At 41.1% G+C, this 19,954-nt stretch overlaps 1 protein-coding gene and 1 long non-coding RNA gene across 25 annotated transcripts in view; both read left to right on the forward strand.

Moving 5' to 3' along the window:
• LOC129487913 (uncharacterized) overlaps positions 1 to 15,214 on the forward strand; it is a 50,358-nt gene extending 35,144 nt beyond the window's left edge. Inside the window, exon 3 of the long non-coding RNA XR_008659520.2 lies at positions 15,199 to 15,214. This is a non-coding gene — a long non-coding RNA (uncharacterized lncRNA). The remainder of the gene's footprint in view (positions 1 to 15,198) is intronic.
• A 781-nt stretch (positions 15,215 to 15,995) lies between these two features.
• TRIM9 (tripartite motif containing 9) overlaps positions 15,996 to 19,954 on the forward strand; it is a 114,960-nt gene continuing 111,001 nt past the window's right edge. For all 24 annotated transcript variants that reach the window (XM_055289419.2, XM_055289403.2, XM_055289409.2 and 21 more), the window contains exon 1: positions 15,996 to 17,313. In XM_055289419.2, the coding sequence (XP_055145394.1) occupies positions 16,492 to 17,313 (822 nt within the window). In that variant the 5' untranslated portion in view covers positions 15,996 to 16,491. The remainder of the gene's footprint in view (positions 17,314 to 19,954) is intronic.

Here is a 19,954-nt window from a genome sequence, read left to right on the forward strand (position 1 = left end):
ATCACGAGGTCAGGAGATCAAGACCACGGTGAAACCCCGTCTCTACTAAAAATACAAAAAAAAAAAAAATTAGCCAGGCGTGGTGGCGGGCGCCTGTAGTCCCAGCTACTCGGAGAGGCTGAGGCAGGAGAATGGCGTGAACCCAGGAGGCGGAGCTTGCAGTGAGCCGAGACTGCACCACTGCACTCCAGCCTGGGCGACAGAGCGAGACTCTGTCTCAAAAAAAAAAAAAAAAAAAAACAAACAAAAAAAAACAATCAATGAAACAAAAAAGAAAACAGCAAGAAAGGAAAAGGAGAAAATAATTACAACTCAGAAAAGTATTAACAAAATGGCAATAGTATGTTCTCTCCTATCAATAATTACTTGAAATGTAAATGTATTAAACTCCTCAATCAAAAGACATAGAGTGGCTAAATGAATATAAATCAAGACTCAACTATACGTTGCCTACACGAGACCCATTTTAGACTTAAGGACACACATAGGCTAATAGTGAATGGAAGGAAAAATATATTCAATGAAAGTCATAAACCAAAAAAAGCAGGCTGGCTATCCTTATATGACACAAAATAGACTTTAAGTCAAAAACTCACAATATACAAAGAAACATTTATTCACAATATTTATTCACAAACTCGCAATAAACAAAAATATTTTTGTAAGGATAAAAAGGTCAGTTCTCACAGCATTAGAGCACCAAAATACACAATGCAAACACTGGGAGTTCTAAAGGGACAAATAGCAATACAATAGTAGTAGGGGACTTCAATAACTCCACTATCAACGACGAATAGAACACTAGAAAGAATATCAGTTAGAAAATAGTGGATTTAACATTATAGACCAAATAGACCTAATGGATATACAGAACTATGCACACAACAGCAGCAGCATACTCATTCTTTTTAAGCACATACAGAACATTTCCCAGGAGAAATCATGTGTTAAATCACAAAAGAAATCTTAAATTTTGGAAGATTGAAATCATACCAAGTATGTTTTCCAACTACCGTATCTAGTTTCATCAAGCTAGAAATAATAGCAAAAGGAAAACTGAAAGTTTCATGAATAGCTTGAAATTAAACAACACACTCTTGAACAACCAATGAGTCAAAGAACAAATCGCAAAGAAAATTAGAATATAATTTTAAACAAATGAAACTAAAAATACAACATGCCAAAACTTACTGGATGCAACAAAGCTGTACTAAGAGGAAAATTAGTAGCAGAAAAATCCTACATTAAAAAAGAAAAATGATCTCAAATCAAAAGCCTAACATTACACCTTAAAGAACTAGAAAAAGAAGAGCAAACTAAACCCAAAGTTAGCAGAAGGAAAGAAATAATAAATATTAGAACATATATAGGCAATATAGATAACAGAAAAAACAATACAAAAATCAATAAAACTAAGAGTTGGATTTTTGAAACAAGATTTACAATATTGACAAGACCTTAGCTAGACAAACTTTATATGCATTAATCCCAGCTTTTCCTAACAAATCTAAGAAAATGAAACCATATGTTTATCCCCATCTTATAAAAGGATAAATTGAGGCCTAGGGAAGCAAGGCAAGTTACCCACGGCCTCATACAACTCATAAAAGGAAAAACTAAGGCCAGGCGCGATGGCTCACACCTGTAATCCCAGCACTTTGGGAGGCTGAGGTGGGTGGATCACCTGAGGTCAGGAGTTCTAGACCAGCCTGCCCAACATGGCAAAACCCCGTCTCAGGCATGGTGATGGGTGCCTGTAATCCCAACTACTCCGGAGGCTGAGGCAGGAGAATGGCTTGGACCCAGGAGGTGGAGGTTGCAGTGAGCCAAGATCGTGCCACTGCACTCCAGCTTAGGCAACAAGAGCAAAACTCTGTCTCAAAAAAAAAAAAAGAAAAAAAAAAAGGAAAGCTAAGACTGCAACCCAGGTTTGTCTGACCGTAAACCCTGTCCTCTGAATCACTATATTATCTTCTACTGCAAGTAGATCTGTAACCAAAATGTCATGTAGTTGTAATAATATAGTATGTATAGTATGTAGCCTTTTTAGACTGGCTATGTTTGCTTAACAATATGTATTTAAGGTTCTTTCATATCTTCTTGTGGCTTGACAGTTCGTTACTTTTTATCAGTAAATAGTATTTTATTGTATGAATGCACCACAGTATGTTTATCCATTTACCTAATGAACAATATCTAGGTTTGGAAATTTTAACAAAGTTGCTATAAACATTTATGCTGTGGTCTAAATGTTTATCTCCCCCCTCCATTCATATGTTGAAACCCTAACCTCCAAGGTGATGGTATTAGGAGGTGAAGCGTTTGGGAGATGAGTAGATCATGAAGAAGGAGCCCTCATGAATGGGATTAGTGCCCTTATAAAAGAAACCCCAGAGCCGGGCACGGTGGCTCATGCCTGTAATCCCAGCACTTTGGGAGGCCAAGGTGGGTAGATCACCAGGTCAGGAGTTCGAGACCAGACTGGCCAACATAGTGAAATCCCGTCTCTACTAAAAATACAAAAATTAGCCAGGCATGGTGGTACACGCCTGTAGTCCCAGCTACTCAGGAGGCTGAGGCAGGAGAATGGCTTGAACCTGGGAGGCGGAGGTTGTGGTGAGCCAGGATTGCACCACTGCACTCCAGCCTGGGCAACAGAGTGAGACTCTGTCTCAAAAAAAAAAAAAAAAAGAGACCCCAGAGACCTTATTTACCCCTTCTACCATGTGAGAACACAGCTAGAACATGTTGTGAGCCAGAAAGCAGACTCTCACCAGTCACCAAATCTGCTGGCACCCTGATCTTGGACTTTGACTTCAAGAACTGTGAGAAATGAATTTTTCTTGTTTATAAGCTACCCAGTTTATGATATTTGATTACAGCAGCCCGAAATAGACAAGAACAATTTATGTGCAGCTTTTTGTGTGGATATAAGTTTTCAACTCATTTGAGTAAATATCGAGGAGCATAATTGCTAGACCAGCAATTGGAGTTGTCAATGTTTGGGATTTTAACCATTCTAATAGGTGTGTAGTGGTACCTCACTGTTGTTTTAATTTGCAATTTCTTAATGACATATATTGCTAAGCATATGAAAATATATTATTTATTTTTGGTGGTATTTCCATTAAGATCTTTTGCCCATTTTTAATTTTTTTCTAATTTTTTAGTTTTAAGAGTCCCTTCTGTATTTTTGGATGTAAGATCTTTATTGGATATGAGTTTTACCAATATTTCCTCCCAGTCTGTGGTTTGTCTTTTCATTCTCATAACAGTGTCTTTCAAAGAGCAAAAATTTTTAATTTTAATAAAGTCCAGCTTATCAATTTTTTTTCATGGGTCATGCTTTTGGTGTTATATGTAAAAACTCATCACCAAAGCTAAGGTCACCAAGATTTTCTCCTACATTTTCCTCTAGAAGTTTTAGAGTTCTGCATTTTATACTTAGATCTATGATCCATTTTGAGTTAACTCTTGTGAAAGGTGTAAAGTCTGTCTGTATTCATTTTTTTTGCATCGAATATTTAGCTGTTCCATCATAAATTACTGAAAAGACTGTCCTTCCTTCATTGAACTGACTTCGCTCCTTTGTAAAAAAAAAATCTGTTGATTCTATTTGTGTGGGTCTATTTTTAGACCCTCTATTCTTTTCCATTGATTGACTTGTCTATTCATTGCCAATACTACATGGTCTTGATTACTGTAGCTTGGTAGCAGGTCTTGAAGTCGGTAGTGTCAGTTCTCTAACTTTGTTCTCCTTCAACATTTTGTTGACTATTCTGTGTTGACTTTCCATATAAACCTTAGAATCCATTTGTTGATATCCACAAAACGACTTCTGAGATTTTGGTCATGATTGCATTGAATCTATAGATAAAGTTGGAAAGAACAAATATCTTAATGATACTGGGTCATCCTATCCATGAACATGGAACATTTATCCATTTACTTCAATATTTTTGACTACTTTCATCAAAGGTTTTTGGTTTTCCTCATATAGATCTTATGTATATTTTGTTAGATTTATACATACTTCTCCTCCTCCTCCTTCTTCTTCTTCCTTTTTCTTTTCTTTTCTTTTTTTTTTTTTTTTTAAGACAGGGTTTCACTTTCACCCAGGCTGGAATGCAGTGGTGCAATCTCAGCTCACTGCAACCTCTGCCTCCTGGGCTCAAGCCAACCTCCCACCTTTGCCTCTTGTGTAGCTGGGACTACACACCACCACATGTAGCTAACTTTTTGTATTTTTGTAGAGACAGGGTTTCGCCATGTTGCCCAGGCTAGTCTTGAAGTCCTGGACTCAAGTGATCTGCCCACTTCAGCCTCCCAAAGTGCTGGGACTATAGGTGTGTACTACCACGCCTGGCCGCCACCACCTCCTCCTTCTGTTCCTTCTCCTTCTTTTCTTTTTTCTTTTCTTTCTCCTTCCTTCCTTGCTCTCTCTTTTTCTTTTTTTCCTCCTCCTTTTCCCTCCCCTTCTCCTTCTTCTTCCTTCTTTCTTTCTTCTTCTTCCTTCTTTCTTTCTTCTTCTTCCTTCTCCTTGTTTTCTTTTTCCTTCTTTTTTTGCTGCTAATGTAAATGGTGGTGTGTTTTTTATTTCAACCTCCAGTTGTTCAGTTGTTTATTGCCAGTGTATGGGAAAGCAATTGACTTTTGTATATTAACCTTGTACCCTGCAATGTTACCATAATCAACTACTCATTCCAAGAGTTTGTTGTTGATGATAACTAAATTTTTATAGACCAACCATAAATGTATGAATTATATATTAATTGGTGTCTTCAATCATGCCAAGGGTAAAGCCTCACTAATGGACTCTGATAGGCACAATCCTTGACTCCATGCTATAAAGATCTCTAAAGCACAGATCCCTGAGGCCAAGACAGATGTAAACAAAATTAGTCAAAAGAAGCACAGGAATGTATATATCAGAGTGAGTAGAATGAAGAGTACCAAATTACAAATGACCGTTTAGGCTTCTATCAGATCAAAAGAAAATGGAAGAAATTGGCACTCTGAAAAATATAATCAAAGCATAATGGTGGTATCATCATGAAAGCAAAATAAGTAATACAAAAGGCAGACTGGACAGAACATCACTAAAAATAGATGAAGAAATGACAACTCCATGGGATGAAGCTTCTCTTCATGGCCTATTTATGCACACAGTCAATGGTTTATTGGTTTGGATTTCTCCAAGAAGTATACCCTGAGTCATGAATTAAAGTGTAAACATTTCATTTGAGGATAATCCTAAATAAGACCATTAAGGAAGCGAAATAAGAAAAACTGAGAAGGTGGCTAATAAAGAGTGAGTTTTCAACCCACTGTGGGCAACTAGTGACACTTGGGGCAAGCCACTTTGAGTTCATGGCAGACATGAGTTCATTGTTCTGGAAGACAATGTGGAACATATCTCAAAAATATCTCACTCAAGAGACAAAGAACCTAGGTATTTATCCACCCAAACCATCACCTATCCAGTATAATTGATTTGTGATATAGTTTGGATGTTGTCCTCTCTAAATCTCATGTTGAATTGTAATCCCCAGTGTTGGAGGTGGGGCCTGGTGGGAGGTGACTGGGTCATGGGAGCAGCTTTCTCATGAATGGCTTAGCACCGTCTTCTTGGTGATAAGTGAGTTAATGTGAGATCTGGTTGTTTAAAAGTGTATGGCACCTTCCCCTTCCCTCTCTCTTACTGCTCTGGCCACATGATGTGCCTGCTCCATTTCACCTTCTACCATGAGTGAAAGCTCCCTGATGCCTCCTTGGAAGCTGAGCAGATGCTGACATTATGCTTATAGAGCCTGCAAAACCATAAGTCAATTAAACCCCTTCTCTTTATAAATTACCTAGTCTCAGGTATTTCTTTATAGCAGTATAAGAATGGCCTAATACAGTTGGGCTACTTCCAACAGGATTAACTCTCTGGATCTTCTGACTTGACCAGTGTGTGGGCTGAGCTTGCTCTCTTACCTAGGAAAATCCCTCCAAGACTCATAAGATTTTGCACTAAGTGGCCTTCAGTGTGAAGAAGTACATGCTAAGAAAATCTGGACAAGGCACCAATAGCATCTGGTACAATGGAGATCTGAATATGTTAAGTGGTTAAAATATGACTAGCTAAGTAATTTGATTTTGATGTTTCGATTGCAAGGAAAAAAGGCAAACTTAAGCTAACCAAGAAACATAAGGTTATTGTAAAGATACCAATAGATTCATGGGCATACAAGTACAGAAACCAAGGTAATGCCAGGCCTAATGGGAAATGAAACTAATAAACCATTAAGAAACAATGTAGCTACCGTGTCTTCTACAAGGGACACACTCATGACTTGTCTCTGCCTATTTCTTCCCTTCATCTCTGTTGATGAAAAGAGTCAAACTCTGTAAAATATTTGAAGAGATTTATTCTGAGCCAACTATGAGTGACCGTGGCCCGTGACACAGCTCTCAGGACGTCCTGAGAACATGTGCCCAAGGTGGTCAGGGCACAGCTTGGTTTTATACATTTTAGGAAGGCATGAGACATCAATCAAATACATTTAATAAATACATTGGTCTGATTCAGAAAGGTGGGACAACTCAAAGTGGGGGGCTTCCAGGCTATAAGTAAATTTAAACATTTTCTGGTTAACAATTGGTTGAGTTTATCTGAAGACCTGGGATCAATAGAAAGGAAATATTCCATATTTCCATAAAAGATTGTGGAGACCAAGTTTTATTGTGCAGAGGAAGCTCTCAGATAGCAGACTTCAGAGAGAGCAGGTTGTAAAATGTTTCTTATCAGACTTAAAAGGGTGCCTGGCTCTTAGTTGATTATCTCCTGGATCTGGAAAGGAAGGAAGGAAAACAAAGGGGAAAGAGGATTCTCTATAGAATGTGGATTTTTCCCACAAGAGACTTTGCAGGGCGATTTCATGGTATGGCAAGGAAATATAGTTTGGGGTAAAACATTTTTATTTTCTTCCTTGTTATGCCAAAGTCAGATTGGAAAGTAAGTCATGATATACAGGGTTAAATAAAACTCATCTGATGAGAATTTATGGTTTGTAGGGCATGATTCCCCAGACTCCTTAGATAGGAATTTGGGCAAGATAAAAAAAATCAGAGCTTAGTCCTCATCTCTTTACTGCTGTGTTAGTCAGGTTAGGCTATGCTATGTTACACTAATACTGATCCCTCATACCTTCACAACCAAAGTTAATTTCTCCTCTGTTGTTCTCCAGGCAGTGACTCAATGATTCTGATAATTTTCCATGTGGAGATTCAGCTGTCCAAGCAGCTTTGATCTTGTGGTGACACAAAATCTCAGTACATTCTCCATAACATTGTGCAGGAACTATTTTCTGATTTGGTTTAAAAGTAACACTTATCATTTCCGCACACATTTCTTTGGCCAGAACTAGTCACAAGGTCTTACCTAATAACAAAGAGTGTGGATGTGTAGTCTCCCACATGTCCAGGAAGGAAAAGACACCGAGATACTGCTAAGCACTACTAATTCTACCACATCTTGAAACATTAGCTTCAATATAACCACATTGGCTAATTTGGCTTCTGGTACCTCATTACCTTTTTGCCTAGCCCTCCAACTAACATACTCAGTCTTTCAATTTCCCAATTTCAAAATCCTAAGAGTAGAATTCCTATACTCAGTGTCTTCTAGCATTACCCAAAGCAGTAACCATTAAATTTAAAAGAAATTGTGGTGTGAATAACTTCTGACTTAAACAATACAGAAGAGCCTGGGGAAACATTTACTAACCACCTAGAGAAAAGAGATTTTACCAAAAAAATGTATTTTTCTGGCAAACTATCTTCATCTTAAAGGCAGGGAAAAATATTTAAAAACTTATAGAATGTAGAGAAACTCACCAGGAAGACAGATCCAGAGAACAATATAGGGAACAATGGCATTGAGACTGTATTGGGAGGCTTAAGATGAAAGTAGCTATGATTTCTAAGAAGGACAGAGCAAATGATATGAATCAGATTAACACTGTAATAGCACACATAAAGTAGAATTCCAAAATAAAAGATTAGAAACATAAGAGGGGTTTCAGAATTCCAGTGTGTAACCATGAAGATTAGATAGAAGAATGGGAATCCCAAAGTTGAAGTGCTCACAGTCCTTCAGAAATTAATTCACAAATCTATTTAAAATTATGTATTAGATGTTTTTCAACTTATATTTATCACATATACTTGTTATAAAAAGTAAAATAACCCAGTCCAATGATGTAGAAAGCCAATCATCTCCCTTTATACTGCGTCCCCAACCCCAACTCCATAGCAGTGCTAACAACATAGTATTGTGCACCGTCTTTCTCCTTGTTCATACGTGTAAATTCAAGTGAATGTATTTGTATCTAGGGGTGGATGGGTTGGTTGGTGGCTTCTTAACAAAAGAGAATCATAATACACACATTAGCCTGCAACTTGGTCTTTTTCATTGGATAGGATATTAGAATAACCACATATATCAGTATCTATAAATCTAGGTATTTTTCTTTTAAAATAGACGTGTGTGTGTGTGTGTGTGCGAGAGAGAGAGAGAGAGAGAGAGAAAGAGAGAGAGGGGAACATACAGTCACTCATAAACTTAGTTTACATAAGTAAAATATCCCATATGCTGGGGAAGTAAAATTGGTACCTTTTTAACGGCTTATACTCCACCCCCTCCATCTCCACCTATAATTCACCCCGATTTTTCCAGGTAACCATGGTTTACAACCTGGTGAGCATGCTTTAGTAAGTTTCCACATCTTCATATAATCATATGTAAACATATGTACATAGAGGTGTTTTAAGGAGGGGCACTGTCAGCCTGACAAAAGTGAAGTTATCTTATATACCCTCCTATGTATCTTAGTTTTCCCAATAACAATATTTGATGGAAATCCCTCTAAATCAAATGCTAATGAATTCACTATTTTTAATGGATTTATCATAGTCCATGGCATGGATGCAATATAATCTATTCAACGATAACACGATCACTGGAAGTTGATTTATTTTTCTAGTTTGGGGACAATATAAACATCTTTCTACAAGTATTCTTACATATTGAGTTTTATATAATGTAGTTTTCTAGCAATGGGATTGGTGAGTTGAAAAGTGGGTATATTTTTTACTTTAATGCTGTTTTTTGCTGTTTCCATACAGCTTATTTAGAATCTTTTTTTTTTTTTTTTTTGAGACGGAGTCTCGCTCTGTCGCCCAGGCTGGAGTGCAGTGGTGCAATCTCAGCTCACTGCAAGCTCTGCCTCTTGGGTTCACGCCATTCTCCTGCCTCAGCCTCTACATACAATTAATTGATTATAGATGTGTGAGTCTATCTCTGGATTCTATTCTTTTTCATTGATCTATATGTCAATCCTTAAGTCACTAACACAATACCTTAATTACTACAGCTTCATAATAAGTTTTAAAATCAGTTAGTATGACTCTTTCAAGTATTATCTTTTTTTCAAAACAGTTTTAGCTGTTCTAGCTTCTTTGCATATTCATGTACATTTTAGAATCAATTTATCAATTTCCACCAAAAAACAAACCTTCTGAAATTTTTACTGGGAGCATATTGAATCTATATAGATCAATTTGGAGGAAATTACCATTTTAGCCATATTCAGTCTAAGTATATATTTCAATTTAGTGAATATAGCATATTTTTCTGCTTATTGAAGGAGAGGTGGGGGGCCTGTGTGGGTGAGAGGCAAGGAGGAGGGCTGACCCCCCTGTCTCCATCCCATATGAAGAGGAAGGCGTGAGCTGCAGCCCCTCTCACATTCCACTTTCACTTCCATCTGTTTTGCTTCCAATATGGAGCTGCCTTGGACTGGCAGGTGGCCCCTGACCATCCTTGAGGCCCAAGCTGTCAGGAATGGGGAGGGCAGCTTGTTTGCTACAGCTGTCTCCGGGGCACATGTGGGACTCCCCAGTCTAGGAATGCTTCATGCCCCTACCTCAGGGTCCCCTTGGGAGAAGATTCACACTGCTGGGATGCAGACCCCACAGGGGCTCGGATGTATATCTTTCCATTTTTTGAATATAGTATATCTTTTCACTTATTGAGGTCATCTTTAATTTATCTCTGGAATGCTTTATAGTTTTCAGTGCCTCAATCTTGCACATATTTTGTGGAGTTAATTTTCTTAATGTAAATGGTACAGTTTTAATATCAACTGCTCATTGTGCATGGTTAGTACACAGTTGATTTTTGTACATTCAGTGAGTTCTCTTCATTCTGGCTGAAGGGAATATGAATGATTCCTGGTTCTGTGTGTGCTCTTAGAATTGTTTGTATTACAATTCCAATAAATGCTCTTTCTTCAGAAGTTGTTACTGTCCAATCTGGTGGAGGTTCACCCTATACATGCACATATTGTGTTTAGTCAAAAGTCCAAGCAAATCCCCACACAGATACCTGAAACTCTGTTTTTCTCTTCACTCTCTGCAAATTCTAGCTCTCTTGGCCTTCCCAAAATTATCTGTCTCTTCAACTAGGGGAGACTGGTGAGCTTCGTTTGGGTTCCTCTTCTGTGTTCCAAAGCCTGGAAATTGTCATCTGGTAGAAATCCTGGCTGAAGGTAGGGCTCATCTCTTTGTTGGCTTCTCCCAGGAATTAAAGTCCTACACTTCCTGCCAGTGTCTGACAATGGTTGTTTCTTATAGTTATTCCTGCTTTTTAGTCACTGATGGAAGGAAGATTACTCCCATGTGGCCAAAAGAGGGAATTCTTCCCCTTTAATTTGTCATATAATAAATTCTGTTGATAGTTTTCCTGATACTCAACTATATTTACAGTCCTAGGAAAAACCCTACTTGGTCATAGTTTGTTAATCTTGTTATACAAATCTGAAATCTATTTGCTGACATCCTATTTAGCACTTTTACATCTAACACTTGGTTTTTGGGCCATAGTTTTTAATTTATTGTGTTCTCTATTAACTATATAATCATGTTTTGTTATTAAAGTTATGATGGCTTCATAAAGTAGACTGGGAAATAGCCCATATTTTTCTTCAGTTTTGATTATTTCAATATCATTAAAGTTGCTTGTTTTAAAAAGTTTAACTAGAACTCAACAGTGCAACCATCCTCTCCTTATTAATGATAAATCTGAAATTATCTTTCAAATCCCTTTTATAAAGGTTGGTCTACTCAATCTTTCTACTTTGAGGGATTGATTCAATTAATATATATTTTGGCAGAAAGTATCCCTTTCCTTTAGGTTTTAAAAATTGTCGTCGTAGAGTTTCACAGAATACTTTCCCAATGTGTGTTAATTTGCAAATTCTATTTTACTTTCCACTGAATAAATAGTTGTATTCCTTTCCCAGGCCTAATAATACATGTAATATTTTAATATTATGTGAGAAAAAAGGATACCAAGTAATCCCTCCAACAGAAACATTTTATTTCCCACCTTTCCTTTCTCATTTCTTTTTCCCCAGTATCAGGTCCTTAGGATGCTTTCAGGTCCCCACTTGCTCCTAACCCATTCTGGGGACTCTGTTAAGATTTATTTGTTATTTAAAAGTCTTCTTAAGTATTTTTCTCAGATGGAATGTATGAGTGCTCTATTCTTTAAATTCTTGCAAATAGTCTTCTTTGACCAGACAAGTAAATGATCTTTTGGCAGGCTATAAAATATTTAAGCTGTGCTATGGTTTGACTGTATCCCCCAAAGTTCATGTGTTAGAAACTTGATCCCCAATGAGAAGGTGTCAGGAATTGGGACCTTTAAGAAGTATTTAGACCACAGGGGCACCACCCTCATGGATGGATTAATGCCATTACCATGGGAATAGGTTTCTTATCGCGGGAGTGGGTTTCTTATAAAAGGACAAGTTCAGCCCCCTCTTGCCCTCTATCTTGCCCTCTCTCTGCCCTTCCACCATGGGATGATGCAACAAGAAGGCCCTCACCAGATGCCAGTGTCTTGATCTGGGCCTTCCCAGCCTCCAGAACCATGAGCCAATATATTTCTGTTTCTTATAAATTATCCAGTCTGTGGTATTCTGTTATAGCAGCAAAAATGGACTATGACAGGGTGACTTCTTTCACTTTTAGTAGGCTGTAGAATTTGTTTCACATTATTTTCACCTGTAAGGTTGTAGAAAGAAGTCCAATGCCAATCTGATTCTTTTTTCTTTACAATTAAGTTGTTCTTTCTGTCTGGGAGCTTGTAAAATGATCTTTTTTGTTTTCTTCTAAGAATTGTGTCTGTATATAACTAGGTCTTTTTTCATTAATATCATCTATAATTCTAAAATCCTTTCAATCTGTAATTTTATATATTTTTTTGGTTCAGAGAAATGTTTTCCAACTATGGTTTTTCCTCCACCTGTGTTATTTCCTCATTCTGAGATTCCTGTTATTCACAAGTTGGGTCTTCTGGATTTATCCTCCAGCTCTCTTACCTCCATATAGGATTCATTAAATCTTCATTTTCTCCGATTCTCCAGTCTACCCTTCCCAAAGCATCAGTAATATATTATTTACAATAAGAAATACTACAGAATTTGAATATGGCCATCTTCCAGTAGTACTAAATGGGAAAAAGCTCATAATTCACTATAATAATCAAATAATTAAAATTACCAAAGAATATCAACAATAAATATGTTATTTAAGAATAGTACAAAATTATAAGTATAAAATTGAATATTAGTGGATTAAATGGGGTAAATTATTCCATAAAAGAAGTTTCTTCAGAATTTCTATTGAGAATAGAAACATCACATTTATCACTTTTCAAGTGATGGCCTTTTACAAACCACATGCAGCAAGACCCTTATTCAAATACCTTAATAAAATATTTTTATATACATGTCAGATAATCTTAAAATGTTAGCGCCTAAGATCAGCTCCTTTCACTGATTTCCCCCCACACACACACAACTAAGGATAGACTGCTCTAGGAGAGAATGTGGAAAGAAAAACCTTTCTTCTCTGTGTTCATTCTTTAGACTCACAGAGACTGTTTTGTTAATAATCAAGCATTGTAGTCAAAAGCAAATAGGAAAGCAACTCAATTTTTCATTGAAAAACATTTATCAAAAAAAGAAAAACATTTATCTTTCTTTAAAAATGCAAAAGCTGTTATTGCATTTTAAATGTAATTGCTCTCATTGCTAAAGAACATAATTTGTGTGAATAGTAAGTTTCAGAGGATAATTAGGCACTTTACACAAAAGAGAACATCTGCAGTCATCCAGGAATGATGAAATTACAGGGCTATCAATCCTTGTGCTTCAGGGCATGGACTCATCACCAGCTGGAAGACAGAAGATATTCCCTCAATAGTATAATATTTCTATAATATTATCAATTACATTTCAATTTTTATTCCCTTTTAAACATAAGTCATTCGGGGGCTATAAAGCACATTATGGCCAAACAGTGCAACATGAGGGGAAAATCTTCAAAGGCCTTCAAAAATATTTTAAAGAAATGAATTCAAGAAAAATAGTAAACTTTTGGCTGGGCGTGGTGGCTCACACGTGTAATCTCAGCACTTCGGGAGACTGAGGCAGGTGGATCACTTGAGGTCAGGAGTTTGAGACCAGTCTGGCCAAAATAGTGAAACCCTGTCTCTACTAAAAAAATGTAAAAATTAGCCAGGCATGGTGGTGCACACCTGTAGTCCCAGCTACTCAGGAGGCTGAGGCGTGAGAAACGCTTAAACCTGGGAGGTGGAGGTTGCAGTGGGCCGAGATTGTGCCACTGCACTCCAGCCTGGGGAACACAGCAAGACTCCAGTCTCAAAAAAAAAAGGAAAAAATACAAGTAAACTTTCAGGGAAGGTGAGCAGAATATCATAGAAGTTAACAAAGAACATTCTGGGTACTTACCACATTCAGAGCTTGAAGAGAGTAGAACTCAGCACTTGCTGAATGAATGAATGAATGAAGGAAGGAACAAACTTATATGTGCCTGGGTTCCAATCCCAGCCTCACCATATTTGACCTTGAGTACTTAACTGTCTTTGCTTATCCTCAGTTTATTTATCTGTAAAATGGGAATATTTGTGCCTACATCTTCTTGCAATTATAGGGATTTAACCAAGTAATGTATACAAATAAATAAATCTCCTGTTTGGAACAGGTGAACTCTCAACAAATGAGTCATTTTAAGAGCTCTCCTAGGATTGACTGATTTAGCTAATTCCTAAACAAACAGATCTAACAATGAAATCATCTCAAGCGACTTCATAATAGACCAAATCTTTCTATATTGACTATATTATAAATCTGTGTTGTTCTTTTTGCGAACCCAACACTGCATTACACCATGAGACATCCTCTAAGATTCTCCTTTACTTTGAACTAAGCATAAACTTTCTGCTAATAAGATCTCTTAGATGATATACTATCATAAGCAGAGTTCAAATTCATACAAAGTGTAACAGCTGCTCACCTTGCTGGTCCAAGATATTGTGACTTGTGTCAAATGCATACAAAAGCCATAAAAGGACACTCCTTTCTAATATTTTCTCAATAATTAACTTTCATTACAATTCAATTAATACTATATTAAGTATAATTATAAGTAATTTCTCTTGGGACCTATAAATTAAGTGTATCCTGCAAGTGCAGCTAATGTCCCAACCATACCTGAAGAAATTTTATCTATGTCTGTAAACAGAGTGCATATACCTTTGGATGCTCTGGTCTCAACTAGTTGAAAGCCAGCTTAAAAATAAATCACGTCACATTTATGATTAACATGTCTTTAAATAACAATGGGGACTTTATTCCCCCACACAGTGATCAGCTACTGTTCTCATTGCAACTAAAGATGTTGAAAAGATAACCTAGTTTATTGGACAATTTCTACAAGGGCAGTGTTATAAAATGTCCATTTTTTTTCTGGACAATAAAGTACTTTTAAATCATCAACATAGCTGCATATAATCAAGTTATCTCCTGTCTGGAAGGTGGAAAATTGGAACATTTCTAGAACTTGCAAAAAGTTTTTGTCCTTTACTTCATGAATCATTCAGCAAAAGCCAGCTATGTACTATTTCAAATGTTACTACCTCAGAATGTCACTTGACTCAAAGATTTTCCTTTCCTTTTCTTCCTCCCTCCCTTTCTTCCCTTCCTTCGGCCTTTCCTTTTTCCCCCCTCTTCCTTCCTCCCTCTCTCCCTCTTTCCTTTCTTCCCTCCCTCCCTCCTTTTACAGGGACTAACACTAGAACCACCGCCTCACCATGCCCCTCGTTGGAGGAAACAGAAAGGCACACCATGCTGTAAGCTATGGCAGATGCCCAGGGCACGTGGGGTTGAATAATGCTGTTTGGAGTCAAACACTGAGACTCCGCAGTCACACAGTGATTCATTTACAGAGCTTTACTAAACTACGGGCACTCAAAAATAGACAAACTATTCTTGCCTCAACCGAACCAAAGGCCCTGCAGGCCTCGGGAAAGCTCAGCCAGGTGCTTTGGAAGGTCGGGAGGAGGAAGAAGGATCCGTGGAAGGAAGCACGTTCACACCACGGCACTGAGACCTCTGGGTCGAGCTATAATTTAAAGCATGAAACGATTAGTCATAGATTCTGACTAATGCTGACCATTTCCATCGGTTACCCAGTTGAATCTCATGGCGACACTAGGAAATCGACTTTATACATGCTCTTTAGGAAACGCAGGACGCAGGATGAAAGAAGCCAAGAGTGTGGCCAGGGCTTGCGCCAGCGCCGTCAGACTCCCGGGATGGGGGAGCTCCAGGGCCCGGCGTCACTGGATTCACGGAGAAAGAGAAAAGCCCCACTGCCGTGCAGAAGCCTAGGCCCGGGTGAGGCGCCTGCGAAGGCTGCCAGCAGCGGAAGAGAAGGGGCGTCCTCCGTGCTGCGCAGCACTCTCCCGCAGTAGGTGGGCGCGGAGCTCAGAGCTGGGAGCCAAACGCAAACGCTGGCGAGAAGCCCCAGCCCCCTCCGCCAGCCCACTCGCTGCGGGGAGGGGTTTCTCACGCCCCCAGCTCCTGGGAGACTGCACCGGAGGTAGGAAGGAAGCGGGGCGAGGATGAGTCATCCCACCTAATTCCTCCTTCCCGGTCCCCTAGCCTCCGCACGCCGGCCCCCTCCAGAGATCATGCAGCCGCGAGCGAAGTCTCCCCTATCCTCAGACTCTACCGAAGCCCCTGTGGCCTGCGGAGACGAGGAGACGGATAGGTCTGGTGGCCAATGAGAGCTTCGATCTCTTGCCCCCCGCCCAATGGGCCGCTGCTCATGGGCCGGGGCGGGACTAGGAGGGCAGAAGGGGGCGGTCCGGGCTGGCGCGCGGCGCGGCGGCTACGCGGCTGCGGCTCACAGAGCTAGCGCCTCTCCGGGTGTCCGCGCCAGTACTGCGCGGGAAGGCACCACCACCACAGCCGCCGCCGTTGGCCAGGGTGCTGGGCAAGACGGGCCCGTCGGCCACCTCGCCAGCTCAGGCACCCGCTGCAGCCGTCGCTGCCTCCTCCCAGACCGGTCTCCATGGAGGAGATGGAAGAGGAGTTGAAATGCCCCGTGTGCGGCTCCTTCTATCGGGAGCCCATCATCCTGCCCTGCTCTCACAATTTGTGTCAGGCGTGCGCCCGCAACATCCTGGTGCAGACCCCAGAGTCTGAGTCCCCCCAGAGCCGTCGGGCCTCGGGCTCCGGGGTCTCCGACTATGACTATCTGGACCTGGACAAGATGAGCCTATACAGCGAGGCGGACAGCGGCTATGGCTCCTACGGGGGGTTCGCCAGCGCCCCCACTACCCCGTGCCAGAAGTCCCCCAACGGCGTCCGCGTGTTTCCCCCGGCTATGCCGCCACCGGCCACCCACCTGTCACCGGCCCTGGCCCCGGTGCCCCGCAACTCCTGTATCACCTGCCCCCAGTGTCACCGCAGCCTCATCCTGGATGACCGGGGGCTCCGCGGCTTCCCCAAGAATCGCGTACTGGAAGGGGTAATTGACCGCTACCAGCAGAGCAAAGCCGCGGCCCTCAAGTGCCAGCTCTGCGAGAAGGCGCCCAAGGAAGCCACCGTCATGTGCGAACAGTGCGATGTCTTCTACTGCGATCCGTGCCGCCTGCGCTGCCACCCGCCCCGGGGGCCCCTAGCCAAGCACCGCCTGGTGCCCCCGGCCCAGGGTCGTGTGAGCCGGAGGCTGAGCCCACGCAAGGTCTCCACCTGCACAGACCACGAGCTGGAGAACCACAGCATGTACTGCGTGCAATGCAAGATGCCCGTGTGCTACCAGTGCTTGGAGGAGGGCAAACACTCCAGCCACGAAGTCAAGGCTCTGGGGGCCATGTGGAAACTACATAAGGTGAGTCCTAAGAAAACCCATTCCTAACTCTCTGCGTCTCCGATCATCCAGTTTTGCAGCAGACGGTCCCCGTCTCTTGCGCACAGCGCATCCCAGTGGGGGCGCAATGCAGGTGCCTTCGATGTTTACCTCCCCGGTCTGGTGCATTGCAGGAGGCATGGTGGAATCTTAACCGGCGCACGGGGTAGTTGAATGCCCCCACAGAGTTGTTGCGAGGATGCCTTAGAGCGGGTCTCTCGAGGCGCGCTGCCTGCGAGCGGGACTCAGGGCGCCCCCTCTCCGCGGCGGGTCTGCAGCCAGTGGCCGCGGCCAGTGTGGGGGAAAGCACTGCGTAGCTGGATAGAGCCGCGCCAGTGCCCAGGGCCGCTAGGCACGCTCGAGGCAGGGCGGGCTGCGAACCCCCGGGGAGGGACTGGGATGGGGGCGGTGGGGTCGCGCGGACAGCAGGAGTCTGTCACTGCTGGATAGGCGGACCTGGTGAGGCACGGCGGAGGGTCGGGGAGACGCCGCGGGCGGAATACTGATGAGCCCGGCTCTGGGCCAGACCTGGCTCTAGAGCTGGAGAGAACTCGGGGTCCTGGTGCCACGTGCTCAAAAGACAGAGTGGAGAGGGCAGCCAGCGGTCGCCATGGCAACGCGATGTGCAGGCTTGGGCCCGAACCCTTCCAGAGTTGGGACCTGAGACTAGAGTGTCAGGACCGGAGTTTGCGCAGTCGCGGCCTGGAAGCCAGACAGGTGCATCTCCTACGGAAACCTTCTCCTCCCAACTATACACACACCCACTTCTCCAGAGTTCAAGCCCTTTCCTCTTTCAGTAGTTATATGTGCAAACTTTGGGACACCTGTTACCAGATTTATCTTTCCAGTCTCTTTTGATGATATTTCCATCATGGCTAGACACGAAGAGGCTTTAGCAACATGTTATGTCGTGCCACTTCTCAGCTCAAAACCTTCCAATTTTTCCCACGCTTCTCAGCCTGTCCTACATGACCCCTTCCATTCTGGCCCCCTCGACCTCATTGCCTCCCACTTACTCCCTCTGCTCCAGCCACACTGCCTCTTGCTGTTCCTCAAGGGATGCCAGGCACCTCCCCACCCCAGGGCCTTTGCATTTGGTGTTCATTCAGCCTGAAGCTCTCTTCCCCAGTTACCTGAGATCCGAATGGGTCCCTTACCTGCATCCTTCAGCTGTTTGCTCAGGTATCATCTTTGCAGCGCCACCCACCCAGACACCCTCTAGTTCCCTCTCAGCTTTATTTTCCTCAGTAGTATTTATCCCTGTGTGGCATGCTATATATTTTAATTATGTTATTTTTTTGTATTTATCTATTGCTCCCTGTACACACACAGACATAAACGAAATAAGCCTCATGAGGAAGAAGATCCTTATAATATGCCCACACTGCTTAGAAGGAAGGGAACAACTCTTGAAGAGATGTGCATGAATTTGCTTTTCATGTTTTAAATGATCCATTTAGTTGGGGCTGTGGAGTGCAGGGCAGGGATTCAGGATGATTGGAAGGAGCTTTTCTTTACATCACTGCGTTGCATACCCAAGGATGAGATAGAGCAGTGAAGATGGTGTCCAGGCCTCAGCCGTGGCCTCGCTCAGCGTCTCCCAGAATTCCTTGGAGACTAGAAAGGGTAGCTTTTGCAAGTGGCCAACCGTGGAGTTAAGGCTGGAACATCGATATTTTGTTTACAGCAAGAAAAAAATGTCATTAATTTTCAACAATCAGTGAAAGTTTTCTCAACTCCTTAACCCAGTTGAATGTGATCCACGTTTACAGTCATTCTATTCTCACATATAACCTGTTAAAGCATATTAGTACTGATGGAGATTTCATTTAGCAAAAATTGAAGCCTAACTGGGCACACACCACTGTTTTCAGAACAGTTGAATTTAAATTTTTGAAAATGACATTTAATTTTGAAAGTTTTCAAAACTTGAGTTCACAGCTAGTTTTTTATTCATATTTTGATTTCACTTTTAAACTGCTAATTATAGTCCATGTTGAATTGCCCTACAAAGTATCCTTGGAGCTAAAAAATTAATCACTCTGTCAGGAAAAAGAATTTACAGCCACAAGCTAATTAGGATGGGTAAACCACAACATTATTTTTTTTTATGACGAGCCTATCCTTGATATATTAAGACCAAAAGAAACCTTTAAATCTCTGTCAAGCCCCTTGTCAATTTGAAATGTTAAATCATTTGTTTTATTGTCAATAGAAATTATGAGTAGACAGACACTGGTGCTGCCTGGGTTGAAATTTAGATATCTACCTGCCAAAAAATAATGTTAAAACCCTTGAAACATGACATAAGTAGGCTAGAAGACCATTTATTCTCTGATCTTTTGCACATTTTTTCCAAAACAGTAAGTACACATATTTTTTTTCAGTCAATATGAAGATTACTAAACTGCCAAGAAAAAAATAAGACAGAAGGATGACAGATTTTAATATTCACTTGTCATCTGTTAGATGAACAACAAACATTACTCCCCCACCTTATTTACTTAATAAGGAAGTTAATGTGTTAGCAGCCAGTTTTCTCATATAGTTTATGTTTTAGTTAATGGTACTTCTATCTCCACAAAAGCTCATGGGCCAGAATTTCTATGCCCTGCAAAAATAG

The sequence above is a fragment of the Symphalangus syndactylus genome, chromosome 8, assembly GCF_028878055.3.
Source record: "Symphalangus syndactylus isolate Jambi chromosome 8, NHGRI_mSymSyn1-v2.1_pri, whole genome shotgun sequence".
Taxonomy (NCBI): domain Eukaryota; kingdom Metazoa; phylum Chordata; class Mammalia; order Primates; family Hylobatidae; genus Symphalangus; species Symphalangus syndactylus.